The sequence below is a fragment of the Enhydra lutris genome, unplaced genomic scaffold (assembly GCF_002288905.1).
Source record: "Enhydra lutris kenyoni isolate GAN:26980312 unplaced genomic scaffold, ASM228890v2 scaffoldscaffold21, whole genome shotgun sequence".
Classification (NCBI taxonomy): domain Eukaryota; kingdom Metazoa; phylum Chordata; class Mammalia; order Carnivora; family Mustelidae; genus Enhydra; species Enhydra lutris.
This window is the reverse complement of record NW_019154105.1, coordinates 53,094,217-53,112,779: the sequence shown is the minus strand read 5'-3', so window position 1 is coordinate 53,112,779 and position 18,563 is coordinate 53,094,217. Positions and strand designations below refer to the sequence as shown.

Sequence of the window (18,563 nt, the reverse complement as noted above, 5' to 3'; positions counted from 1 at the left end):
TAGTCGCTTTTCGAACCTAGTGATTCTTCTGAACTTTGGGGGTATCTGAGTGGTGTGTGCCAAACGCATGGATGAGTCAGAAAGTCTACAAGGTGATGCAGGGTGAAGTGTGTAGCGGCTCTGCTAACCAGTGAGCCCATGGAAATCCCAAGGCTACTCTCACCTCTCAGATCAAACAGAAACTTCCAAAAGTTTTGAAGTCCAGGCTCTCGTAACTAACACTGTGCCATCAGCCTGACAGACAGGAAGGGCCTCACAATCGCACAAAAGTTCCCCTGGGCGTTGGGGTACACTAGAGTACATCAATAGACTTGGTTTTGCATAATATAACATATAGATTTTTTTTTTCCCCTTTAGAAGCAGAGAACTGGAGTGCATACAGACCTAAAGGAACAAAACAAACAAACAGGTGGGGTGTTGGGGGGAGAAAAACAAAAACAAAAACAAACTTGCTTTGAACAGCAGGAGACGACGTTTTGGCAGCTGAGCAGGGCAAGAGCTTCATGAGCCGCTCTTTAATGCTGCGCTTGGTGCTGTTCTGAGCGTAGAGGAAACCTAGAACATATGCGATGGGTTCTGTTAATGCTGTCTGTGGAAAGAAACGGGCATGCCTCACGGCTTATCACAGGAAGCTGGGCAGGCAGGGACGGATGCAGACATCTGCTAAGCAGGCAATCACAGGCAGTGGGTTGGGACACCAGAAGAAAAAAAAAAAAAAAAAAAAAAAGGAAATAATCCCCCCGCCCCGTTTTTCTCATTGTTTAGGTTTTCTTTTAAAAACTTTTCCATATGTTGCATTTAATCATATGGTGCATTAGCTAGTGGAAATAGAATTTCACAAGTCTTTTTGAGGAGTTAAAGTAAAATTTGGTGGCTTTTTTTGGCCTGAGGTTGGGAAGACCACTGAAAGAATTAACGGGATTGAACTGTCTATATTCAAACCAGAGTTGGGGCCCATGTGACAATTTTCTGTTCTCGTTGCTCCCCGTCTTTGATTACAGAGGCGATAGACGCCCTGAATAAATCATTCACACTGCAATCACCTGTTAGTACCTTTGCCTTCCCTGAAAGTGAGACAATAGATGTCCTTGATATTCAGCCTCATTAACACAAGTGGATATGCCCAGAGATGCAACTTGGCTTTTTTTCACATGTGCATATTAATGGACAGAATTATTCAAGCAAAGTAATTCCAGAAGAAGCAAGGCGTGTTCACAAAATGTTAACCCAGGAATAGATGGAGTTGTATATGTGACTTCAGATGGTTATGGACCAGTCAAGGAAAATCAATAGCACTTGGGTGGGCAAGTTAGTAAAAACAAAAAAGCTTGGAACAACTGTTGGTGTCAAGAGCCACAACTGTCCAACTCATCATTAACTTGTCCACTCAGTGCCCAGAGCCCGAATTTGTATGTTGATATATAAATATATATATAGTCCCCCCTCCAAATTAGTTCAGAAGTTGTTGAATATAAGGCAATAATAAGAGAATCAATTTAAATCTAGGTTAGACCATCTTCTATCTTTATAATATGGGCCTGGAAATGCATCATGTGTTGTTTTCTACTTTATAATTCCTACCTTGGAATTATAAAGAGTTCTGACCACAAGGCTACTAATCTATTTCCTTTTGGGGGTGTTCCACCACATCATCAGTGTGCACTGGGTAAAAACCTGATGAATCTTTTGTGTGGGGGAGGACAGAGAACTAGTAGATACATAAATCAAATCATATCATTTCTCTTCGTAAAAGCTCTCTATAACCTTCATGCTATTCTTTGGGGAAAAAAATCACACTTCCTACCACAGACACCAATCCCTGAATGAGCTGGCCATGCCTTACTCTCTGACAACATTTTAAACACCCTCTTGCTCTGGACCATTGGCCAATGGCCAGGCTATTCTTTTTACCTTTGTTGGAACTCATAAAACAAGTCTCTCCTCTGCCCTTGACACTTACATGGTGCGGAATGTCTTATTTATTTAATATCCCAAGTGCTAATTGATCGTCTGGCACATAAGAAGAGATCAATAAATGTCTGACAAATGAGTGAATAAATTTACTTTCAATACCAAAACAAGACCTGATTTCATTTCCTTGATTAGTATCTAAGTTAGTTTTTTAACTTATAAAATAAATCAGATTTACATAGAAAGAAATCTTTAGTTGGCTTCTTCCTTGTGCATTTGTAGAGGGACACATCCATATAAATACTGTTTCCTCTATAAATATCTTCCGGAACATTAGGATTTTGATTTATTTTAGCTTCCCAAGCATGACATTCTGCTTCTCTTTCTTTGGACATTTTAAATCCCTGCCACTGTATGCACAGTCTGGTGACCCTTCACCAAAGATCAACTTCAAAATGTCCATGCAGACTTTAAAACTCAATACAAGCACACCTACTTCTGGTTAACTTCTGCTGTGGTATCTCCTCGCTTCCTGAAGGAAAGGGCCTCCTCCATCCCCTGTTCTATCTTTTCTGTTGTTTCGGCTGCACTTCCTCCTGCTACTATTACAGGTATCACATCCTACTATAGGGTGAGACCCTATTCTGATAAGGAATTAGAAAGAAAAGGTTCTACCAGCCATCTGCAGTAGGAAAAAGGCTTTAGTTTTACCTAGTACCCAGCTCTTTCACTTCATGTTTGATTTCTTGGTGTCCAGCCAAACTCCATAGTCACCCCTGAAATTGTCACATGATGAACACTCAAGAAATATTTGCTAGTTGCTTGATTTCCTCCTTTCCCCTTAAATTCTGATACCTGCCAAGCTCACTCTATCTATAACAGCTGCTGGACTCTCAGGTCTAGGTGTAGGAGAGGGAGCTTCCTGTCCCCCAAGCTCAGGCTATTAATGGTCACTCCCTGACTCCACCCCAATTTGGTAATTAATGATGTTCTTCCTTGGAACATCTTTTGAACTGGACTATAAAGTTTTGAACTGGACTATAAGTTTGTTGTTTTTAATCAGGAGTCAGAAGTCCCAGATTTTAGTTCCTGTTCAGTGACCTTGGAGAGGTTATTAAACTTTTTTGGGTTTCTGTCTTTTTTTTGTAAAACAGAAGGACTTATACTAAAGGATATTTGTTGTAAAAACACAGTTTAAGGATCCCTTTTAGAAATACATTTAAATAGAAATTTTATATGACTTCTAAGTAGTTTTTATTTCCAGGTAGATAAACAAATCAACTTTTATTTGACTATAGACGTTATTCAAATTCTCTAGGGTCTTTTCCTTCAAAATACATAAGAATATGATTTATCATAATTGTTAAAAAATGATATAAACAAAGTCCCCCAAATGATGTGGAAAAACAAATATTTTATTTTATTTTAATTCTAGTATAGCTATCATTCAGTGTTATATTAGTTTCAGGAATACACTACAGTGATTCAACACTTCCATACATCACCCAGTGCTCATCATGACAAGGGCATTCCTTAACCTACCTTGTTTTTTCAGTGTTTTCTCCTCAATGAGAACTTTAGCTTTCTTAAGTCAGGTTGTAGACATCATATAATTTCCTCTATCTCTGTACCTCTCTCTCTGCTACCAGATAATTCTGCTCTTTTCCTCTTAAAGTGTAGTGGTTGAATGGTCAAGCACTGTAGTGAAACAGCCTGAAACCAGATCCCAGTATCTTATGACATTGGGTAAGTTTATTGAATCTCTCTGAATCTCAGTTTCCTCAACAACAGAATGGATTAGTAATAATATCTATCTCATAAATTTGTTAGAATCTAATGAGATAATAAAGCACTTATTTAGCACAATGATTATTCATAATTTCATAATGTACATTCAATAGGTGTTAAATATTTTTTTTTTCAGTTCTTTGGGTATATGATATTTCCTCCTACCTCAGGTCCTTTCCAGATGTTATTACCTCTAACTGAGCTTTTCTTTCTTCCTTTTTTTTCCCCCCCCTCTTTGTGGCTTGGTTAACTCCTGTCTACTTTGAGATTTCAGTTCAATATCACTTTCTGAGGAAAACCCTACATGACAGATGAAACTAGATTATGAACAGCTCTATTATACACTTGTAGAGTTTCTTATATTTCTCCTTCATGACATTATCATGAATATAATTAAAATAATTGATGACATAATTTTATATTTGACACATATCTTTCCTACTGGAGTATAAGATTAAGGATATCTACATTCAGCTTTTAGAGAGTAACCATTGCTGACTGTTATCCCACTATAAGAAACCATAATGCTGGTCAAACCATATGATGCAACTGTTTTCAAGTACTGAACAACAAGAAATGTAGAACTGTAGTACTTCAAAGAAAAGAAATCTAAGAGGTAAGCTCTGCAAGTGCCCTGGCTCTCTCTACCTAGTAGCATGTTCTTTCCATAGTCCAGCGGGGTACAGATCATGCTTATAGACCTCAGAATTCTGGACTCCCAAAGTGACTGGAATTTTCAGGAGAAGGTGCTAGGAAGGAGAGAATCAGTATGTGTATCAGAGGGAAGGATTTGTGATTCAATGTGGGTTATTTTGATGATTAATTTTATGTGTCAACTTGGCTGAGCTAAGAAATGCTCTGATACCTGGTAAGATACCATTTGAGTGTGTCTATGAGGGTGTTTCTGGAAGGAATGAGTATTTGAATGGGTAGACTGAGTGAAGAAAATCACCTTCACCAATGCTAGTGGCATCATCTAGTAAGTTGAGGGCTTGAATAGAACAAAGGTCAGAGGAAGGGTGAATTTGATCTCTGGCTGAATTGGGACATCCATCTTCTCCTGCCCCAGACACTGGCATTCCTGATTCTCAGGACTTTGGGTTTATACCACCAACTTTCCTGGGCAGATTGTGGGTCTTCTCAGCCTCAATAACTGTGTGAGCCAATCTTTCATTGTATCCATATTTATCTACATGTCTATCTCCAATTAGTTCTGTTTCTCTGGAGAACCCTGACTAATAGAGTCACTGATCAAAGCCTGAATCATGCATGCTCAAGATCAGATTCCATAATACTGAGGAGGCACAAGCTGCCAAAGGGCTGAGAATTGAATGGAAATACCAGAAGTCATGTCATACTGGGAGATGAAGTTCTGACCCAAAAGGAAAAAAAAAAAAAAAAAAAAAAAAAGGAAAAAAAAGAAAAAACCAAAAAAAAAAAAAAAAAAAAAAAAAAAAAAGAAGGAAGGAAGAGAAAAAACCACACTGCTGCAGTAAACACCACTGGCATTCACTGGAGAGCTCAGACAGACCATGTTTTTTTTTTTTTTTTTTAAAGATTTTATTTATTTATTTGACAGACAGAAATCACAAGTAGACAGAGAGGCAGACAGAGAGAGAGAGGAGGAAGCAGGCTTCCTGCTGAGCAGAGAGCCCGATGCGGGGCTCGATCCCAGGACCCTGAGACCATGACCTGAGCTAAAGGCAGAGGCTTTAACCCACTGAGCCACCCAGGCACCCCCAGACCATGTTTTTGAAGTAAGCATCATTTCCTAGAGTAAGGGCCACATCCTATGACTACATGTAAAACCAAAATTGACCTATCCTAACAAATAATAGAATGAAAGTTGTTAAGACCAGAGGAAGTGCTAGTAACTATGGAATGCCTTCCAGAACAATACTCAACACTCTTGAAAAGAAGATAACAAAATCCAAACTCCTTACACTGCATTTTAACAATCACACCATCAAAAATGAGCCGACTTGTTAAGGAATGGAAAAATGTGACCCATAATCAACTTCTTGAGAAAAAGGATCAATAGAAACAGACCTAGGGATGACACAGATATCAAAATAAGTAGAAAATGGCATAAAGTAGAAGATGGTCATAGCAAGTAACCAGTTGAAAAATTTGGGCAATGAAATTAAAATTATAAAAAGGAAACAAACAAAAATTCTAAAAATGAGAAGTAAAATATCAAAAATATAAAAACTTCCTTAGGTGGACTTAACAGCAGATGGGGGACTACTGAAGAAAGAGTTATGAGCTTGAATAGAGATGAAAAAAGACAAATCATCCAATCTGAATAACAGAGAAAAGGTGATTAAAAAGTAAATAGATTTTTAGTAATTTATAAGAAGATATCAATTTGTCTAACATGAATGTAATTTTTTTAAAAAAGATGAATTAGGAAAGAAGACTTTGCAAAAAATGTCCCAAATATTCCAAATTTAGTTATAATCATTAATGTACAGATCCAGAAAACTTACTGAACCACAATCAAGATAAATACAAGAAGAATCATGTATAATCACACCATAGTCAAATTGCTGAAAAAAATGGGGAAAAAGCTTAAAAAACCCAAATCTAGAATAAAAAGACATATTACAAATAGAGATAGAATAATATAAGAATGGTTTCTCACAGAAATAGCAGAGGCCAGAATACAATGGAATAAGTTCTGGGGGAATATACAGAATTTCAACCCAGACTTCTATATTCAGTGAAAATAGTTTTTTGAGAAGGAAAGTGAAATAAAGATATTTTCAGACAAACCAAAGCAAGAAAAGTCATAGCCACTAGAGCTGCATTACCAGAAATACCGAAGGAATTTCTTTAGGGTTAAAGGAAATGATGTGATATGAAGATCTACAGATAAAAACAAAGAGCAAAATGAAGAGCCCTGGAAATAGAAAATACATAATTTTATTTCCTTTGTTTAAAACAACAATGACAAAACATATTGTGGCATTCATTATATTTATAGATATAAAATTTGACAATATCATAAGGGCAGGAAGGCAAATGCAAATTTACTGCTAATACATTTTACACTAAGTGGTATAATATCAACACTAAGTAGTGTGAATAAAGGCAGGAGACATATTACAACCTCTAGATGCTAGGGAAATGAGTAAGGAATAGTAAGAGGAGGTGCAGTTGAAAAGCCAACTGAGGAAATAAAATGGAATACCAAAAATATTCAATTAATTGTGAAGAAGTCAGGGACAGAGGAGTAGAAAAGCAAAGAGAGCATAAAAAGACAGCAGACTATATTCAACCATATCCTCAAATCAGAAAGCAAATCTTTCTAATCTACTACTGTATCCCCATTACCTTGCATAATGCCTGTTATATAAAAAGTGTCAATCAATATCTGCTGAAAGCATGAAATCAGATTATATGTTATATTATGGTCTCAACATATACAGATTAGCTGCATGTCTATAATTAGCAGATACATTTAAAATCTGCATGGTGTATTTCCTCAGTGTGGGTGAAGCAGTCTCCTCCCCAACTCTAAATGGACATCTGGGTATGAAGGCTTTCTGCTAAAGATGAGTCTGACTACATTCCCAAACCAATAATACTAAAAGAAATTTAATGTTGAAGGTTTGTCAACCAGCAGAGTGCCTTAGTACGCAGGACATTTTACCATCATAAACACTCTTTGATAGATTAAAAACCTTACATCACATAAATATTTATTCATTTATTTAAAATAAGCATTTATTATAGCTCTTATAAACATTTAAATAATGTTTATTGTAGTACTATGGATATAGATGGGTCATATAAGAAAAAGTCCCTGCTCTCCAGAGTCTAACCAGGTACATCAATATTAACACCTATTGCATTGCATGATTAATTTGCCAATTTCCTTCATTAAATCTCAGATTCGCTGAAGGATTCTGTGCATCCATTAATTCATTTATTCAAAAATCATTTATTGAATGGCTAGAACGTGCTAGACATGGTCCAGGTGCTGGGAATAATGTGAATGTATAAAACAGACAACAACTCTTACTCTTTTTCATCAGACATTATATTCAGAGAAAAATAAACAAAAATAAATAGCAAAATATAAAGTCTGTCAGATAGAAAGCAAAGATGAGGTGTAGAGACTTCTGTTGGTGAGTAGGGTTGGGAGGTGGAGTGGGAGAGTCTGGTATTTTTCAATGCGGTTGCCAGGGAAGGGTTCAGTGGAGTTATATTTGAGCAAACATGTCTAATGAGATGAGAAAGTGTCTTACTTTGTTTTGATTATTAGCATTATTAGCAACTACTGCAGCATATTACATATATTAGGCACTAATATAGGTATGTTCAATGATTAATCTTCTCTATTTATTAAGTTTTTCAATTAATTCTTATGGACACCTACATGGATGGATTAATACCTTAAATTAATTGGCTATATAAACCTTTGAGTCCAATGATCTGTTCATAATTTATGGCCTTAGAAATCAAAATTAATCCAACTCCCTTTTTTCATCAAGAAATTAGGGACACCTGGGTGGCTCAGTGGGTTAAAGCCTCTTTGTCCGGCTCAGGTCATGATCTCAGGGTACTGGGATCAAGCCCCACATCGGGCTCTCTGCTCAGTGGGGAGTCTGCTTCTCCCTCTCTCTCTGCCTGCCTCTCCACCTACTTGTGATCTTTCTGTAAAAAAAAAAAAAAAAAAAAAAAAAAAAAAAAAAACCAACCTTTAAAAAAAAGAAGTTAAACCAGAGATCTAGCACTTCAAAACTCCTGTAACAAAGTAATACAAAAAGAATAAAAAGTAAGAGTGCAAATAAATAGATCACTGCACATTGTGATACAATTGAATGAAAATGTCTTCATTTTACCAGTGGGAAAGGTTTCATCTTACAAAGTCTGACATTACTGAAAATTAATCAGCCCAGGGTGTTTGGCCCATATTTGTGAAACCCTCTCCCCCCAGATTTCAGTGGTCATATATGTCAGTGGTCATTTTGCACTGACTGCTTTTCCTGTTCTATAATAAATGGCACTACATGTAAATGTCAGGTGTCAACAGTGAGTGATGGGCTTGAATTATGAATTCAGCAACTAATAACAACAGTGATAAACATGGCAATTTTGCCACAATGAGAAGCATGCTTATCTTCCTCCATTTGTAGTACAGCTGATAGCAAAAATGAATACTTTCTGTGGCTTTGCGTGGGAATAAAGTCTCCTACTCCCTAACTAACAACCCTGTTCAGGTTCTATCTTGTGCTTTTGAATTATGGACAATGTTTTTCGTCCTAGATGTTCATCCTGTGGATGTCACATGGAGGAAAAGAGCTAATGATGTTTCCATAGACATGGTGTCTTCCCTGGAATCAGTAACTATGACCAAGTCGCCAGGAGTTTCAGTGGCACTGTGATCCCATCTGTATGTCCCTCTTTTGAATCACTTGCAAACTGATTTATGAGCAGTGACTTGATGTTGAAGCTAGGAAGTATATTTTTGACTAGTTGCAAATGTGAACTTATCTGACAGCATGTTTATTTTTCAGATAAGCTTATGGCTTATAAGTACACACACACATTTTATTTTGTATTTCCAAATTTATTTCTAAAAAAAAAAGTCCCAAATAATCTGGGGTTCATACTCTATTGAAAACTGCTGCTAACTACGCCCATTGTTACTGGTCCTGCTGTCAGTTCTGGATGTAATTGTTCACCTTTAAGAAGGGCAACAGCAGGGTTAATGACTGAAAATGAGGGGAAAATATCTACATTTAATTTTGAAACTTTATGAATATTGGAGGCAGAGCTCTGACCTTCCTAATTGACTGGTTTTGTTTTCCCTGGTTGTAAACAAGTTACATTTTATTTATCAGTTAATCCAGAATGAGGAAGCCAGAAAGTACCTGAATTTGCTGGAAATGATCTACAGAATCTAAATGCAAATAGAGTGAGTTTGAATCTACTTAGAGATGCTACTTGAAGACACCTGTTTCTCATAAAATGAGTGCCACTCAGTCTGTCAGCCATTCAGACTCTCTCCTGTGTCTCTCTCTGTCCCTATTTTCTCTAGCTCACTCTCCCCGTCTCTTCCTTAGCCTTTGTCACTTCTTTACCTGTCTCCTTCTTGCTCTCTATCTTTTGCTTCTCACACTCCAGGTTTTTCTCTCTTTGTCCTTCTATATCTCTGTTTGTATCTCTCTTTTATCTTTCTCTGCTCTCTGTCCTTCCCTGCCTATTACTCAGTTTCTCTCTCAATCAAGGCAGGGTTCCACTGAATTTTCTTTACCTTTGTGTTGATTGCAAGTCTTATGAAAAATGCAGAGAGAGCTTTAGTCAACAGAGTACAGTATAATTATTGTACCTTATTGCTGGGCAAATATTAGTAGACAACTGGATGGCTAAGAGCTACAAGGCTTTCTAAACCAGTACTAAGTGCTTGTGATTGTCCACATTAACGCTCCTTCTCTTGGCAGAATGAGTCAAAGAATACTAGCAGAAAACAAAAACATGGAAAAGTTGTCAGTTTTCTTCGGGCTCCTTTAAAATTGATCACTGAAAGCCAATTTTCCTTCGTTCTTCTGCACAATTGACCCAAACTGCTTATATGGTGAGATCCTCTCTGTGGGAGTTGGGAAATTATCTATAGTTCTCTATAAGTAGGGGTTTGCCCTGGACAGTGCCAATTTACAACAAGGGTCCTAACATCCCATCTGTTAGCATCCACTTTTCATGTCCAAAGTGTTCCAATTTAAGATGACAAATTACATCAGCAACAAGTGTGGTCTGGTCCCATAATGTTCACTCATTGTCAAAATGGCCACTTCATTACATGGTAGATAATGTAAATGTGCAATTTCATTTTTAAAAATAGCTGTAAGTAGGAGCATCTGAGTCGCTTAGTCAGTTAAGTCTCTGTCTTTGGCTCAGGTCATGTTCCTGGGGTCCTGGGATTGAGCCCTGTGTTAGGGGCTCAGTGGGAAGTGGGAAGGCTTCAGTGGGAAGCCTGCTTCTTCCTCTCCCTCTGCCCCTCATCCTTGCTCAAGCTCGCTCTCTCTCAAATAAATAAATAAAATCTTTAAAAAATAAAAGTAGCTAGAACTAGTAGGAAAAATGAAACAAATTTAAAATAGAAGTATTCATATAAAATGCAATATTATTATCATATTCATGTAGTATATTTTTTCAGCTTTCAAACAGAAGAAAACCCTGTCATATACAACAACATGGATGAAACTTGAGGACATTAGGCTAAGTGAAATAAACTAGAGAAGAGCAAATACTACATGATTCTATTTGTATGAGGTGTCTAAACTAGTCAAATTCATAGAAGCAGAAAGGAGAATGGTGCCTGTGTGGGGACTGGCAGAGGGTAGAAATGGGGAGATGCTTTTCTCTGAGTATAAAGTTTTGGTTGTGCCAGATGAATGACTTGTGGAGATGTGCTGTATGACACAGTGTCTCTAGTTAGCAATACTGCATTGTGCATTTACACATTTATTAAGGGGTAGATTTCACGTTAAGTATTCTTATGGGCACCTGGGAGGCTTAGTGGGTGGTTAAGCCTCTGCCTTCAGCTCAGGTCATGATCTCAGGGTCCTGGGATCAAGCCCCGCATGTTCTGCTTAGTGGGGAGCCTGCTTCCCCCAACCCTCTCTGCCTGCCTCTCTGCCTACTTGTGATCTCTGTCTGTCAAATAAATAAAATCTTTAAAAAAAAAAGGTATTCTTGCCAACATAAAAAATGTAAATAATTTGGGATGTATTAATTGTAACATTTGTAGCAGAAAGTCTTGCCACTTTGGAATCAGAAAGAACTAGTTTGAATCTAGGCTTTGCCATTTTTCGTTGTAAGTCTTTAGATAAGTAACCTAACCTCACTGAGCCTCTTTGATCTCACCTGTAATCATGGGGGCAATAATGTCAGGATAAACAGTAAAGCAGGAATATTCTCTACATTTCATTCGAACGTAATCTTGCCCTTAGGAACAAAGGACATAAATAATGCCTAAAATGCAGTGTTCTAACACAACAATAAGAACTTTCTATGTGCCAAGCACTTTATAAGCATTATATAATTTAACCTTCCTATGAACTCCATGTGGCAGATAATAACATGATAGCCAAATTATAGGTAAGGAAATTAAGGGTATGCAGCTTTGAAGTGGCAGGACCAGGATATGAGCACATGTCCATCTGTCTCAATCTGGGTCTGACATTCTGACTTCTCTACTACACTAATGATGGCTCTAATAAATCACCAGAACACTTCACTTATTGGGTCTGACTATGTAACCTTTGGCTATAGCATGTCTGTTTCACTTTGTGGGGAGTTCTTTATTTCCTTCCCCAACCCCTCAGCTAGGCTTCTTAAATCATCCTATCTTGAATATAGTGCCAAAAACTTGGTGACCTATGTTCCTTTACTAGAAATGCTGCCTCTAATTCTATTTTTTCTATAGGACATCTATCAATTTCCTGGTGGTATTAAAAAGTAATATTGCAGTTGAAGAGAAAACTGCACTAGGAGATCCAATTTCTTCATCTGAAAAATGGTGCTAATAATAAGTGACACTTACTAACCGCAAGGAAGGTAGAAGATGAATGAAGTAATTGTTTCTGGAAAATCTTTCAAATGCTAGAAGAAATACAATGAAACCCATTATAACTTCCAATGTGAAACATTACTTTCTTATTCTTTTGGGTCACTGTATGTAATCTTCTTTCAAAACTGCATTTATCCTATAAAATTATTTGTTCATTAGTCTAACCAATAGGTACTTATTGAGTATATTATAAGGCAGACCCCGTGATAGGTACTTGGGATGATAATCAGATAAGACATGCAGTGAAGCTCAAGTGTTTACAATTTTGTGAATACCAATGAATTAGCCCTGGCTACTCATTAGAATAACCAGAATGGCTTAAAAATTTGCTATGCCTGATCACTCCAGACCAAGTGAATCAGCTAACTCAAATGGGAAACCCAATTTATTTATTTTCTGTAAGATTTATTTATTTGAGAAAGAGAGAGAGAGATGGTGCTTTCGAGTTGGGCGAAGGGCAGAGGGAGAGAATCTCAAGCAGACTCCATGCTGAATGTGGAGCTCATAGTGAGGCTTGATCTCATAACCCATGTTATCATGACCTGAACTGAAACCAAGAGTTAAGTGCTCAACTGACTGAGCCACCCAGGAGCCCCAGGAAGCCCAATTTAGAACCATTGTCCTGTTCTGCACCAAACCACATGCAGATAGGTTTTCCTAAGAACTATAGTTTTACAATTTTGATGTGGACATTACATCAGGTTGAATGGTGTCTCTCAAAAATTCATGTTCATGCTGAACCTCAGAATGGGACCCTTTTGGGAAACAGAGTCTTTGCAGATATAATTAGTTAAGATGAGGTCATGCTGAATTTAGGATGGGCTCTTAATCAAATGATGTGTGTCCTTATAAAGGACACACACACACACACACACACACACACACACACAGACATACACACACAGAGGAAAGAAAGAAGGCCATACAAAGATGGAGGCAGATATTGGATTGATGCAGCTATGAGCTAAGAAATGCTAATGATTGCCCTCAACCACCAGAAATTAAAAGACAGGAATGAAATAGAATATCCCTCAGAAACTCCAGAAGGAACCAACCATGTTGACACATGGTTGACACACTTAATTTAAGACTTCTCTCCTAATCTGTGAGAGAATATACTTTTGTTGTTTGTAGTAATTTATTACAGAAGCCATAAGAAACTAACACAGATATCAATTAATGAATTTTCTAGGATGCCAGAAAAAATCAAATTATATCATGGCCACATATTCTTCCTCTACTTAGAACACTTCCTATATATATATGGAGTTCTTCAAAATCTAAGGCATGGTGCTGTACTTATGATACCTTCTTAATGGTACTGGTATTTTTTTGCAAATTCTCACTAAGCATATTTACACTAGGTAAATTAATTTACAACACCCTACAGGTGAGTAAATTTTTCACTTTGGAGTTGACATCCTCTATATTCTGCAGTTAGGGTTAAGTAAATCTCTGTTGAGGGTAAGCATTCACAAAGAACTAAAGTAGAAGCAAGAGTCTTCCCTTCCTTGTTTCTAGTTAATTAACTAGTCAGATATTTATTGAATTTTAGATGACTTTCAGTATCCCTGAGACTAATAGCCAAATTCCCTACAATGGCTTGCAAAGTGTGCCCATTGCTCCCACCAAAACTCCTCTATCTGTCTTGTCTCCTTTTTTACTCTTCTGATTTTGAACTTGCTATTGACTGGTCTCTTCCCCTGAAATGTCTTATCTCAAATATCTCCCAGATCACTCCCTTACTTCTTTCAGGTCTTTAGTCCAAAATGGACATTTCGATGACACCTTCTTGGCTATCCTATCTAAACCTGAACTGTTACCTAACCACTCTCTATTCCTCTCTCCTGCCTTACTTCACACCATATGTTGGTTTATTACACTGGTTGACTTTGTCCTCCCCAAAGTCATATGTCAGTGACATAACCCCCATTATCTCAGAATGTGACTGTATTGGAGACAAAGCCTTGAAAGAGACACTCAGCTTAAAACAAGAGACCGCTGGTGTGGGCCTTAATCCAATCTGACCGGTGTCCTTAGAAGAAGATGAGGAGACACCAGGAATGCCTTGAGCACAGAGCAAAGGCCATGTGAGGACACAGGGAGAAGGCAGTCATCTGCAAGCCAAGGAAAGAGGCCTGGGGAGAAACTAAACTGTTGACACCTTGATCTTGAACTTCTAGCTTCCAGAACTATGAGAAAATACATTCCTGTTGTGTAAGCTACCCATCTTTTGTTATAGCAGCCCGAGAAAACCAATACAGTTAACCATAAAATCTATTGTCCAATCTGGAACACCACTGAAAATAAAAAGGGGGCACTATAATCATGGTATCAAGATGATTGGCATAAACCCAGACTTCCAGGTATAGCAGAACTTTTTGTAGCCCTATCAATAGTGCCTGTCACTATTAATGTACAGTGTACTTAAGTTGTATGTTTATTGCTTGCCTGTCTCCACTGGGTAGTAAATTCATTGAGGGTATGGATTTTCTGTATTTTTACTACTTTATTCCCAGTACCTAAGTACATGGCATATCGTTCCTTCTCAATTAAAAATGTTTTGAATAAATAAATGTTAACCATAGTGAATGGTTTTGGTTTACTGATTTTATACAAAAGACTTTATATAAAAGATCTTCATGTGACTACTAATTATTTCGCACCTGCTACCTGCTAGACAGAGGACTAGACATCTTATATATGTTATCGTTCATTCTTAAAATGATTTTACAAGCTAGGTATGATCCCTATTTTATACTTTAAATTTTAAACTTAAATACATCAGAGATTTTAGGTCACTTCTATATCCCTCAGCAAGTAGGTAGGGATTCAAATTCAGGTCTACATTTCTTAATGCAGAAAAGATGCTTACACATTCTCAGCAGTTAGAAAAGAACATAAATGCAGATTTCCAACTCAACAAGTCCATTGAAATAATCAATATGTATTAGCCACAATATTGTACCTGTTGAGGTAGAAGGAGTATTCATAAATTATATCAATGTGGGTTCAGGAGAAGTCATATTTAATTAAACAGTGTAAGTGGAAAGAGTCCCTAATACTTTAATCCTAACTTCTCTATCAGCACTACAGAAAAATCAAGAACAACAAATCAATATCCCTAAGATGGATATGAGTATCTTTTCCTACTAATTTAATTTTAATAACTAATGCTTTAGGCTGACACACAATGTAAAATATTGTCCTTGAAAACAGGTAGCTCTGTTTGCTGCTCAGGATTTTTATTTATTAGAAACTGAGCCAGAAAATTCTGATGTTTAATTTATCATAGTAGCTGAGCGGCTATATCCTGCTGAAGAAAATTAATTGCATGCCAGTTTAGTAGGTGTTCTCTGATAACTTTTTGTAAGTAACTATCTTGACCACATCAAAATGTTGCCTAAGAGAATTCTTTGAGTTACATAAAGTCACATTTTGCATGCAAATATGAAATAATATCATGTAAGTAGTAAAGTCTCACACTATGTACAAATTTGAAAGTAATTCAGTACTCGAAATTTTGTTCCATTTGTTAAGAATTTCATAACCTCAAAGCTGGCAGAATAAATGAGTGGTGAGCTGTCTGGGATATTGCTTCAATATAATATCCCTTAAAGCTTTTTTTTTTTTTTTTTTTAAAGATTTTATTTATTTATTTGACAGACAGAGATCACAAGCAGGCAGAGAGGCAGGCAGAAAGAGAGAGGGAAGCAGGCTCCCCGCTGAGCACAGAGCCCGATGCAGGGCTCGAGCCCAGGACCCTGGGATCATGACCTGAGCCGAAGGCAGAGGCTTTAACCCACTGAGCCACCCAGGCACCCCTCCCTTAAAGCTTTTAACAGAAACTCTGGCCATTCTTTTTAGCCTTATGGAAACATCTAATTAAGACCTTAAATTGCTTGAGGTCTTCAAGAACATGTTTTTCAAATGAAACATAATCCCTCTGTAATTCACACTAACCAAGTGTGACTCCCAAATACAGAGGGACTAAAATTTTAATCCTGAAAATCCTAGTATCACTTAATTCAATTCTACAAGTGTCTGTTCATGCTTAATTTCATTAAATGCTCCTTGATGCTTTCTATTCCCAAGGATCATAAAATTATACTGAAAAGGAGGTAAACTTTTGAGAGATAAAAGTAAAATAATTTAGAAAAAATCACTTCACTCTAGAGACTAATCTGGTGCCTCCTTCTATCATTCAGAACTCCTTGCATTTTATTAAATGTATCAGATTCTCTGGCTCCTCCGGATCTCCATGGGATGGAATATAGGATTTCTTAGTAACCCAGAACCATCATACTTTAGAAATCTGCTATGGCCCAAGCATTGTAATATCATATTATAAATATTGTCTTATATAAGCTTCATATAAATCATTTATCAAGAAAAAAACTGAACCCAATAATGTTTTAGTTTGCCTAAGATCAGAAGTCTATAAGTTGGGGCACCTGGGTAGTTCAGTCTGTTAAGTGTCTGCCTTCAGCTCAGGTCATGATCCCAGGGTCCTGGGATCGAGCACCACATTGGGATTCCTGCTTATCAGGGAGCATGCTTTTCCCTCTGCCTGCTACTCTCCCTGTTTGTGCGCTCTCTCTCTCTCTCTCTGTCAAATAAATAAAATATTAAGAAAAAAAAAAAAAGAAATCTGAAGGTTAATGGACTATGTCTATGAACCTGGTCTGTATGAATCCCAAGGCCATATATTTACTATTTATGTTACATTTATCTTTGTCTCTCCGGCATCACGCACAATGCCTAGCATTGGCTGTCAATACATATTTGTTAAATGAATGAATCAATGTTGGTTGAGTTCCAAAGGAGTAAGGGAGGCTCCTTTTCATGAATAAATCATAACTTTCTCAAGGTTTCCAAAAACAATTAGCATTTTCATAGGGACAATCTGAAATGCCGGATCTGGCAAACCTGTCACTTGGAGACAAGGGCATTCAAAAAGCTAAGCCTTGAAAATGTGCAGAGAATGCCCTTACTTGGTGGCTTTCAGTATTAGGCTGTGGTTGATGGAAGTTATGGGGGAACCAGGAGAGGGTGGTGGTAGTAGCACACCCAGCATTGTCAACACACTTGAATAGCCTGAGATAACAATGCTGTTAAAATCACTCGATCACTATAAGGAACAGATCAGAATCATGAAACTGAGATAAGATATCCATACAAAGAGAGTGTAGTATTTTGTTCTCAGGCTGAAATTTCATAGGAAGCTTGTAAAAACAGCTTTGTGGATAAAGAATTGTGGATCCTATCTTATTCTCTGGATGAGTAAAGCTGCTGAATTCCATGTGACCTCAGGATAATATGGGCACAGAACTGATCAGGACAATTTGTCTGGTAAATGTTTTTATAGCCAAGACAAATCTGAGGGTTAGGTGTACTTTGGGGAGGACATTGAACTGAATAAGTTTGAGCTTCATGTTACTAACAGATGCTTTTTTATTTTTTTATCTTTTGAGCACTTTACAAAGTATTATCCAACTTGATCATCAAAACAGTTCTATGAGATAAGCTTGTTTGGTATTATAGCCTATAAATCACAAATAAGGGCATTTCAGGGCAGATTCAGAAAACATACAGCTCAACTGCTGTCCGGCTGAGACTCTATTCCAGATCCTCTCATACTGAAGGGATCTTTTCCAGTATGTTCTTATTACTTAAAATGTGGTATTCAGACCATCAGTATAGTCTGGGAGCATGTTAGAAATTCAGAATCCTCTGGCTCATCCCTGAGCTACTGAGTCAGAATTTGCATTTTAATAAGATCCTCAGGTGATTTGTATGCACTTTATATTGTGAAAGGCGTCTTAGACATTATGCTTTATTAGTCATTCCGAATGCCTCAGCTTTGGGAATCTTATCGCGATTTGTTATGAATGAGGGTTAAGTGAAGGCAGGATCATAAGAAGAAGCTGCCCATCTATGAATCTTCTAAAAACATAATCAGATTTAAATACCAATGGCACCACTGATATTAATATAGTATAGGTTAAGATTATAGACTGAATCTTGGCTTTCCGGCTTACTGTGAGGCTTTGGGAACATTTTTTAACTCTTTAGGCTTCAGTTCAGTCACCCTGGAAATGAAGGTGATAAGGATATTAACCCCATGAGGTCATTGTGAACATAAAACAAAATGAGTCTTCAGACCCTGTACTTGGTGAGGACACAGTAATGCCCAGTATTTTAAGCGTGGTACAAGACAGAGATTCACCCTGATTGTTTATCTTACTTCTGAAGAGGTTCTTTTGATCTTTCATTAAGTCAG

The 18,563-nt window shown here is 37.3% G+C and overlaps 1 protein-coding gene across 2 annotated transcripts in view; it reads right to left on the bottom strand.

The window, feature by feature from the left end:
- Positions 1–18,563, bottom strand: part of LOC111149101 (potassium voltage-gated channel interacting protein 4) — a 1,200,286-nt gene that overhangs the window by 135,301 nt on the left and 1,046,422 nt on the right. The window contains exon 2 of one of the 2 annotated variants that reach the window (XM_022506024.1): positions 454–555. The exons of the other annotated variant lie outside the window; for it this stretch is intronic. Within the exon in view, the coding sequence (XP_022361732.1) occupies positions 454–555 (102 nt within the window). The remainder of the gene's footprint in view (positions 1–453; positions 556–18,563) is intronic. 2 annotated transcript variants of the gene reach the window in all.